The sequence below is a fragment of the Tetrao urogallus genome (assembly GCF_951394365.1).
Source record: "Tetrao urogallus genome assembly, chromosome: 9".
Taxonomy (NCBI): Eukaryota; Metazoa; Chordata; class Aves; order Galliformes; family Phasianidae; genus Tetrao; species Tetrao urogallus.
The window spans coordinates 13,330,314-13,341,158 of NC_136822.1; the positions used below are offsets into that span (position 1 = coordinate 13,330,314).

General features: G+C 44.4%; 1 protein-coding gene across 1 annotated transcript; it reads right to left on the reverse strand.

Moving 5' to 3' along the window:
• Positions 1–4,089: 4,089 nt before the first annotated feature.
• On the reverse strand, positions 4,090–10,448 carry CLDN16 (claudin 16; the record flags this gene model as incomplete). The annotated part of the gene is made up of 5 exons (XM_079539958.1): positions 4,090–4,229; positions 4,564–4,755; positions 6,063–6,227; positions 6,485–6,587; positions 10,305–10,448. 5 exons carry the CDS (start codon positions 10,446–10,448, stop codon positions 4,090–4,092), a joined length of 744 nt encoding a protein of 247 aa, XP_079396084.1.
• Between the last annotated feature and the right edge of the window lie 397 nt (positions 10,449–10,845).

Genomic DNA, 10,845 nt, shown 5'->3' on the forward strand with positions numbered 1-10,845 from the left:
AGGGCAGCCCAGCTCATGAGAAGAGCTGTCCTGCTCCTTGGCTTTCTGACTGTGAAAACAAAGAAAGGGATGAGCTCCTTCCTTCTATAAGTATACTCAGGAAGCCCATCAGTCTAACGCTGCTCCAGGAAAGTTACCCCTCTTAGCCTGCATGCATCCTTACTCCCTGCTGTTCTGGCAGAATTATAAAATCACCGAGGTAGGAAAAGACCAAATCCAACCATGCCCATAACCATGTCCCTTGAACACCTCCAGGGACAGTGACTCCACCGCCTCCTGGGCAGCCTGTGCCAGAGCACCATTGCTCTTTCTGGGAAGAAACTTTTCCTAATATCCAACCTGAATATCCCCTGATGCAACTTAAGGCTGTTACCTGTCAAGGTTTCTGTAGACCAGTGTTTTCACCTTTACAGAAGCAGAAACTTTACATGGAATCTTATGCTTTTGTGAGCACTCAGCCCTTAACAAGGTCAATTATTGCAGTTTGGCTGATGTTTCCTAAGCTATATGGAAAGATAAGCTATTTCTTTACAACTCATTGCCTTAGAAGTTGGGTCTACTTTGAAAATGTTCTGCTGTGACCTTCTGACTTCCTCTCATCTTGTAATATGTACTGCCCACTGACTTTGAGAAGAAATACCAAGCTGCTCTAGAAAAGTCCAGAAAATACTGAAAGGCAGGTTTATTTGTGAAGACACTCATCAAAAAACCTTCACAGGTGAAAACAGGGGCAGAAAAGAGTAGATAATTGCTTGGTGACTATCTGGAAGCAAAAGACAATGGGAACATGGGGAGGCACAGAGTTGGACTTTCACCTCCACATGTCAACAGCTGAATAATAAAGTCATTAACTGGCTCTTGAACAAAATAGAGCAAAAAGGAAGGTGGCTGAATTATAGCAGGGAATCAGCCAGGGCTGCCAGGAGGGTTGCATATGAATATTGTGAAAAAAACTAGAATTGTTAGTTAATCTCTTCTTTGATTGTCATCTGAAGACTCTGGGCTACAGGCTTTTATATAGGGAGGAAGAGGATGAGGCTGGGGACAGATACTCTCTGGGTAACTCCATGGTTTAGGCTCTTTCCTTTCTTGCTCAAAAGCATCTTACAGCAGGAACTCAATAGCTACCCAAAGAAATTTGTCCTCTGCTCCCTGTGACAGTGCTTGGACAGAGTATTTTTGTTCACTGTATTTAAAAGTGGTAAAAGAGCAAACAGTGGGGTTCCTGCCCCATCTGAGAGAGAAAACCTAGTTTTCTTGGTGGAATTATACTTTTCTCTCTTTGCAAGTTTAAAAAATTGATGAGAAATAGATGTGCCAAAACTAGGGATAGAGTTGGCCAGCTGTCAAAGCGCTGCTGCCACTACTGATGTGCACTGGGCTATGGCATCTGTCGGTATTAGCAAAGGTCTGGAATCCCACCCCACCTTCCTAAAACCTGCTTTCCTTTCAAGAAAGCAGTGATTTCCCTCCCAGGAATGAGGGCAGATCACGCCTCCTTGGGCAGATCACCTATTCAAACGCTTCCTTGGAAGAGGCATTAGAGGAAGATGGCACTCAAAGGCAACTGTATTTATTGTATCTCAGAAATATGACAAAATGTAAGGAAAATAGAATTCTAAAGAAACAATCTTATCTAGTGAAAATAATAGTTCAGATAGACTGAATTCACAGAAAAATCAATGTGTGTGAAAAGTAGCAAAATCCATGTTTTAGAAAATATCCATGCACCTGCATGAGGATACGTTAGTTGACAAGGACAGGATAAGAATTTCATGATCTGATCAGGGTCACTGAAGTTTCAAAATTCTCTCTGGCTAAATTAAGGTGAAATGACATCTAACAATCAGCAAATGTTTATTTGTATCCCACTGTGATAACATTTGCTTAAGGGTAATAAGGGGTGTGGAATACCCACTGAATGTCTTCATCTCAGGCCTGTCAGTAAGTTGACTCCCATTATTTGATTGTATTGTTTGGGGTTTGGGCAAACAGCTAAACTAGAGCTTCAAACCCCTCACAGTGTTATCTCCTGAGACTGCTTGGCCTGGGTCAACTCTGACACAATCTCAACCCCTACTAACACATATTGCTTCCCTTCAAGAAGTTAAAATAGATTAACAGAATCATAGAATCATAAAATTGTTTGGGTTGGAAGGGTCCTTTCAGATCATTTAGTTCCAAACCCAGGGACACCTTCCACTAGACCGGGTTGCTCAAAGCCTCATCCAGACTGGCCTTGAATGCTATTTGTCAAGCATCCCACAGCCCTTTGTTATCTTTCAAATGCAGGTGTCAGTCTTTAAGAAGGTTATGTTCTCCCAGTCAGGTGAGACATAAGGCCCCCAAACAACACATCATCAATATATTGGTATACTCTGAGTCCCTTTCTAGGACTGATGCATTCAAGTTCTTGTGCCATTGCACAGTGGGCAAAGGCAGTGAATGAAGATACTCCTAGGGGAGGGGCATAAAAGTAAACTGCACACCTTCCCATGTAAAAGCAAACTATTCCTGTCTGTCTCTTACAAAGACCTTTACAAAGAGTGAGTTTGAATTAGAGCTGCAGTAAGAGCCCTTCTGGCCAAGGCTGACCAAGACAGTGAAAGGACAATATACTGCAGGCAGGAAAGGACACCTACTGTAGATGTCATCATTTTATTATCTTTCTCTTGCTTGCATGCATCAAAATGGGTAATCAATATCTATTTGTAGAGCATGAAATCATCTTAGCAAAGATCTAAGGCATTGCTACCCTCTGTAGCCTACAACCAGCCAGAGCCCCGATAGGCTGCCCCAATAGGAATTTGGAAGAACTAAAGAAAGCACCTTAATACATGAGCTCACCTGCAATGTCCTTAGGCTTAGGTCGTGATTTTGAAAGGGAAATGAAATCCTATGTTCTTCCTGGAGGATTTATTGCTAATGAGTAAAGGACCCAAACTAAAATAGATTGGCATCAAGGCACGACAATGAACTAATGAGGACTACACACTGCAGTCATGAAATCAGATTCAGAGTTTGATCAATCAGTGCATGAACCATTACATATTAACAACTGATCAAAACATCACTTAGACTGTCAGCAGGATTTGAATGAAGCAACTCAGCGTTGGACTGGTTGTTACAAAACATCAACCCAGCAAACCTAAGTGCTGCCGTGACCTTTACTTAGTCCTCTAGTACAGGAGATGGATCCTCCAAAGCTAACAGCATGCAGAGAACAGAATTAACCCTTATACTGCATGCACACTGAAGGCAAAGATGTCTTGTGAATGTTTATGTAATAATTTCTGTATACATGTATATTTGAGGAATTTGCATCCTGAGTTAAGCCAGTGTTTGGGGTATGCATACGTTTTACTGGCACACCTACAGGAGCACAAAGCTGGATGGTCAGCCCCAGAGTGTCCTCTGAGCCACTGCTTGGCTTGACCCATGTGTTGCAAGTCACGAAGCACCTCCCACCACCCTAAAAAAAGCTGAAGACCATTAGGACAAAGGCTCCCCAGCTACAACATACTCCAGGAAGGGAGCAGGAGAAATCAATGGTTTGAGATCTGCAAGTAAATCCGCATTAGTAGGTGATTCTAGATTGCTCCTCCTCTACTTCTACTTCAGGAAGCTGGAGTAACAGAAATGCCCATCATGTCCAGATCTCTCTGTGCCTTCTTGGTGTAATCCAAGAATTCATCACTTCACACATGACTCGTGCTTCCATCTATTGGGATTCATCTTACAGTTTGAGGTTCTTTATGCTGAGAGCTGGTGGCTGACATGGGAGCAGCTGATTTATTTCACTCACACTGACAGAGATGAGCCAAAGGCTGGAAGAGTTTGTGTTGGTGATTCCAGTCTGTGCTCATGCAAGCAGCCTCAGTACTGAAGACATCAGGAATCCCTAAAGCAAGATCTTCTTGGAAGTTATTTTTTTGAAGGATTTTTTTTTTTTTAAGCTGTCATAATGCAAACAGCACAGCATACAACACACATCAAAATTCAATTTTGCATCTATACCACAACTGCAGGAGCTCAAGTATCTGCACAGTCCACTGGAGTGGAGCTCCTTCTGATGTCTCTGCCTCCTTCTTACACTCTTGTGTCCATGGCATACATTTTGGCAGTTGCTGTTTGTGAGGATGGCAAGTGCACGTTAGTTACAATCGTCCCAGCAGAGGAATAGCCTTTCCTCAAGGAGTATGCAGAGTGGAGCCTTCCAGAGCTGGTCTCTGTGAGGAGAGAAATGAGATCTACTCACAAGTGCGCAGAGGTTCTCAGACTGTAAACCCTCAAAATACAGAGAAAGAAGCACTCCAGTATATGAAATAATAACATTTTATGCCATACTTGCACCTCAGCTCCCACCCAAAACCCTTGATGTGCTATATAGTGCTGCTGAAATAACACTATCCCCATTTTACAGCTGAAGATGTTGCAATGAAGGATGAGCAACTATCCTGAAGGATGTCCTTGAAGGACATTCCGGACTCTATGGGCCTGCAGCAGGCCCTGAGCAATGTCTCTGTCCCTTCACTGTGTTTCAGACCTGCCCGTGCTCCTCACCTCTGAAGAGGTACATGCAGCAGGTGAGCAGGGACCCAGATAAGAAGCAGCCCAGTGATCCCGCCATGCCGAGCCAGCACGACCAGCCAAACTTGTACTGGATGCCCAGAAAGACGTTGTGGAAGACCAAAGAGGTGCGCTCCACGTAGACATCAATGGCATACCACATTGATCCCGTGATGCCTGGGAGACCTGCAGGACAGGAGGGAGGTGCCACACAGAGCTGCCAGTCAGACCACAGTAATCATGAGGAGACCACAAGTACAAAACCCTGAGCTGTAGCCTTCAGTCTCCTGGATCAGACCTCAGGATGGGAAGAACCTCCTTGGACGTCAAGTTTTGGCCCCTGCTCTGTCCCAGCTCTATTTGGCTGTTCACCCTGGCCCCTGATGATGTTGTCTTGAGCCTTTCCAGACAAGGGCTGTATCTCATACCCACAGCTCCAGTTTGTAGCATTTTTATAGGATATTAGTAAGATATTTGGAAAAATTTCTACTGAAAAAGAGTAGTGAGATATTATTTCAGGCTGCCCAGGGAGGTGGTGGAGTCACCATCCCTGGAGGTGTTCAAGAACCATAGAGATGTGGCAGTGAGGGATGTGGGTTAGTGGGCATGGTGTGATGGGTTGATGGTTAGCCTTGATGATCTTAATGGTCTTTCCCAACATCTATGATTCGATGACTCACACAGATTTCTGCATTAGATGGCAAAAATTTCAGCTTCTTCTTGTTGTAAAGTTGCTTTGAGATATTAATTTTCTCTTTTGACTTTCTGAACTTTGACAACATTTTTCAGATTGATTTTGTGAGGCGTGTTTAAACACGGCGGGTGTTTAAAAGAACCTGTCTAAGTACTTCACATGTGCACCCAGTAGCTGCAGTGAGTTTCGTGTTACATCTACATACACTGAAGCGGAGGTAGATGCTCAATATTGTCATAAAGTCAAATGAAATGACTCAGAACCTGTTGGCAGTCTATTTTTGTATTTAAAACTCTTCCACTGGCTGTAATAGCAAAGCATCTCAGTCAGTAAAGTATTTATCACCTGAGAAGGAGAGCTGTGTTATTACCCTTTTGTTACAAATGAGCTGAAAAGATTTTGGGCTAAGTGACTTGCCCAAGGCCACACCATCTGTGGCTGAGCCAGAAACTGAATCAAGGTGCCAGGGCATTTCTAGTCCTCTGGCAGTTCTGCCTCTTTGCCCCATTCAACAATGCTGACTTCCTCACAGTAAATCAACAGTAAGTGGAAGTCAGTCACCTCAGCAACCAAGGAATCTAGCCAATAAGTGAAATGGAAAAAGATAGACTCAACTATTTGTTGCTAGGGGCAGGCAGAGAGTCCTGGAAGCTACACTGCACAAACACAGCAAATAAACATCCTTCCTTGGTGTTTGCCCTCTAGAAAATCACCAGCTTGTGTCTTCAAAATAAGGGAAGGTATTAAACCTCCTTTTTGCTGAAGGATGCCTGCAAAGTGGGGAATGGTCCAAGAATACCTGCAATGAGCAAGGTAACTCCAGACACCAGGCAGATGCGCAGCTTGATAAGTGGCTCATCTGGAAGGAATTTCACACAGTCCAGACCCAGGACAAGGAAGAGAAATCCAAATCCTGCCAGTATGTCTGCTGTGATCATCATGGCTCGGGTCAGCACCAGCTTCACTGCAGAACAGAAGCAGAACAAATGAGGAATGGACATGTGGGTGGGTAATTGGGTCAGGTCCTGTGGGAACACCTTTTCCTGGGGTGAAGCTTCCTCCAGCTTTCCCTGGGACTAATGCCTCACTGAGAGAAATACGGCCACAGTATATAAGTGCATCAAATTATCTGTGACTGAATAGAAGAAATGCCCTTTTTGATCCCTGTCCTATGCTCAGGTGTCCCCAGCTCTCATGGAAACATCTTTCCCTCTTACATACCAGGGTGCTCAGCGAAGATGGAGTCGTACTCATCACATGTTTGGATCCCATCAAAAACATTTGTGACACATTCCCACCACAGACCACGGCATTTTGTACTCACCTATGGGTCAAGGAGAGAGAAAAATGACCCTAGGTTAGTATATCCACCAATCTGGATTCAGTAAATGTCCTGGTTCATCTGTTTTGATGGCTAATTGGAGTTATTTGGTAGGAAGTACCAAGAAAAGGAGAAGGATGGAGAGAAAAGGCAGTGTTTTCTATTTCTGCTCTTGGTTTTATATTGGAATGAAAGAGATTCAGATGAGATTTAAAAAAAAAAAATCCTATTGGGGAGGATACAAATTCTGAGGAAAAATGCTGGGAAGATGTAGGGGTGGCTGGTTGGAGATATCTAAGAGGAGGTTTGCTCAGCCCTTGCCAGTTACTTGTCCAGGCTGAGCTGGGCAGGGCCGTGGACCGGATGACCCGTGAATCTGTCATTCCACTCCCTTCCAACCATCTCCCTGCAGAGAAGGCTCTAAGGATGGAGCTGCCCATGACTCATAGGGACCAGCCTCGTACCAGGAGGAGGTGGCCCCATCAGGATAAGGGAGTGTTCTGTGCAGAGTGGAGGTGTGAGCCCCTTCCCAGACACTTCTCAAGGGCTGCCCCAAATGACTCAGCCATAAACACCAGCTGGAAGAGCAAGGGCAGCCAGTGCTGGTTCTGGCCCCGGGGCTCCTGCTGCACACTGCCAGCTGTGGGACCAATCACACTCATCGTCGAGACATCCAGGCTTTGTACAGCTTGCAGTCGCATCATGGCTCATCGTTTCCATCCTTCTGAAGCCTTAGATAGCGTTTCTGGCCCAGCTTTCCATAAATCACTTTAACACGGGAGGTGTTTTCATTACCCATGCAAATATAGCAATCAGCACCTGTGAAACACTTCTAGGATTGCTCATAGGAGGAGTGAGGATAATGTGGGGGCAGCTTGGGGCTCCAGTCTGCCCTGCTGCTGCCAGGGGCACCCCACTGGAAACAGTACTTGGGGAATGGGTCTATACAGGGGATACAGCTGTACTGGTATGGATGATGCAAGAAATTTCTTTTTCTTATGCTTTGTAAATCACAAAGCAGATAATAATGCACACCAGACACTTAATGAAGTTTAACTCGGGATGTACTGAAGCCTGAAGCCAACCACAGCATTGTCTCCATAACACAGTGTACAAGCCAAATTGTAACGCTCTCTGTGATACTGAATGGTGGATTACAGATGTCTAAAAATGACTCACTATTTCAGACAGGTAAAAAAAGTTATTGCCCAAGTTTCAGTGAAAACAATCCATATATTTTGTTTTCTGAAGATGAAAACTACTTGCAAGTTCTGAGAATGCTGGGGGCAAGTCAAATGAAAAATATCACAAAAATGAGGAGTCATGCAGGAAAAAGATATGGTTTCATTGGCTGTTATTTTTCAAGGGAAGAGTTTCATGTAAAAAATTTGCATAGATGTTAGTTTTCACTTGAAATTAACATATTTTTATTAAATTGCATTTTGTTCCGCTTGTGTTTATTCCATTTCATATTCAACCTAAATCTCTGTGGGTTTATTCACACTATTCTGTATTCAGCTGCTACTCTCATGTACTTCCTCACTTGCTCACATTAGTATTGTTTTTTAAGTCTTACAAGCAGCATCCTCATCAATATTATTTATAAAGAGACTAACAGCATTTCAGGCTTTGTTTGCTTTCACGTAAAACAGAAGCAGGTCTTTGAGATACAAAATCTATGTTCAATGATCTGGCTTATGAATCAACCCCCTTTCCAGATTGGGAAAAACTTGATGAATGTTCTTTGTTTCTTGGGATGTTTCAGCTGTTACCTACTCTTGCTAGCACTGAACATGGGCAAACCCAAGCACTAATTTCTGATTTTTCCTTCCTCCCATAGCAAATCTGCCCAGCCAAGGGCTCCCCAAGGAGCTGCACATCTCATCCCAAACTCCCATCTCCAGCTCTGATTGTGAAACACATAGCCACGACCTGCTTTCCCTAGCACAAGTACGCATGTAAAACATCAACTGCGTAATGACTGCAATACATATAATCATATCCTATGCGTAATGTATAATTGCTACTAAAATAATTCTAATACAAAAATAAAAAATGAAAGAACAATCACAGGCTCACCAACCTGGGGAAAGCACGTGGTATTTTACAGCACTGTAGAAGGTGCCAACACAGTGACTGCCGAGCACAGGAGTGAACCAGGCAGTGCTTAACAGTGGTGGGGATTCTTTTAATCCAGCTACAACAGGGAGGGACTGAGTTGACACAACAGTGCTTGTTAGGAAGCAGTTTATGGCTTTTACCAGCAAAAAACACTGCAAATCCTGCCCCAGCCTTGCTCACAGTTGCATGAGCACGAGCCCTGCTCTGTGCTGCAGCATCTTGCTGGATCCTGACTCCTGCAGCAGAGATGTGCTGCTGGAGGCCAAGGGATTTCCATAATGAAGAACAAAGGTCCTTTCTTAAGAAAAACTCCTTCCCAGAAAGAGCAGTGAGGCATTGGCACAGGCTACCAGAGGAGGTGGTGGAATCACCATCACTGGAGGTGTTCAAGAACCACAGATAAGTGGCACTGAGGGCTGCAGGTCAGTGGGGATGGTGTGATGGGTTGACAGCAGGACCTGATGATCTTAGTGGTCTTTTCCAACCTCAGTGATTTCACAATTCTGTGATTTCTCCTGAAGTCAAAACTTGCCTAGCTGAAACCAGCAGTTTTATACTGCAGACCTTTCTGGCCATGAGTGGTTTCCCTGCATTCCCATATTCCTAGAAGCAGTGAGTCATTAGGGCCATTAGGGAGCTCATTCAGTCAGGTATTAAGGCTGGGGGCATTTTGCTCTATTATTTAGTATTCACACTCAGAGCAGGAATGTGAGAGTGGTGCCTGCTAATAACCACACAGGGTGTTAATGGGATGCTTAGGGACAGCCCAGCACAGGTGCCTCCTGACAAGAAGACAAGGTTACATGGCCTCAGGATACCGGGATCGATTCTTTTCTGGACTCACTTTACTTAGGAGTTGGGTTTTCCTCCTCCATTTTGCTAAGAAATTATGGATCAATGATGGGTTGATGGTTGGACTAGATGATCTCAAGTGGCCTTTTCCAACCTTACTGATCCTATGATTCTGTTACTCTAATTTGTGACCCATTTGGCTTTTCTGCTCATACCAGCATCCTCAGCTTAATCCAGGTGACTCACAGCTTCCTGAAATGAATCTAAAACATGTTCCAAATTAGGAAGATAAGCAAAGAGTGATATCCCAGTCACACCAGTGGGATTATGCTGTTTTTCTTAACATGAAAGTGCTAATGTCTGCACAAGTTCAAGAAAATAGTTTTGGGAGCTGGACCTGACAGCAGTCCCTATGTACCCCATAGGCTTCTGCTAGCTCTATAGCTCAGTGGCTGTTAAGAAAAATGACTGTGCACATGTTGGACTTTATCACCAAGAAGTCTGGCCTACAAAATTAGAAACATCTCCAAAAAACCCATTGCAGGCTGGAGCTGCACGGTAACACACTCTAGTTCATGCACACTTAAATCTGAAGCTTCTAAACTTTTCCTGAGAGTGGAATCCAGCAGAAAGGATTACACAAAATACTCCTGTCCCCCAGCTCTTGCCAGAGCCATTCATCTCATTTTCATCCACTTTCATCCTGCATGACAGGGGAAATGTAGATGAAAGGGAAGCAATGATGCCAGAAACCAAACTCTCTAGGACACATCTGATTTGGAGATCAGGTTCTCCAAAAGATCTTACCTCCAGGGAATCGTCAGCATTCACCATCCAGCAGTCTGTCCAGGTAGATGCTATCAAAAAGCCAGTAGAGAAAAAAGCAAAAAAACAGCCAGCATACTGGAGGAAAAACCTCATCCCAGCAGGTGTTGGTACATCCAGCGGCATGGCAAAAGCAGTGCCCAGGTCTTGTTCTTAAAGCTGGGCAAAAGGCAGAGCCTCAGCATCCCAGATTGCCTCTATTTGTTCCAGTGGCCATGAGCAGAAGGAATTCCTGCCTTCTGTAGATGTCACATGTGGAGAATGGCTGCCAGAGCGATGCTGGACTACAGTAAGCATGGGAGGAGGGAGCTCAGAGCTGCTGCCACCAATCAGCCCCACATGGCTGGAGCTGGTCATGCCTGGCTGGAGAAAATAGGGCTGAGCAGGAGTGGCACACAGATAACTGGAGTCCTGGGCCTCTGAGGGGAAAAAATGAAAAGTATGATGGCAGGGACTGGGAAAGCAGGGATTTCTAAAAAGAATCAAAAGCTGTTACTCAGTGCAGAAGTGTTGAGCACTGCTA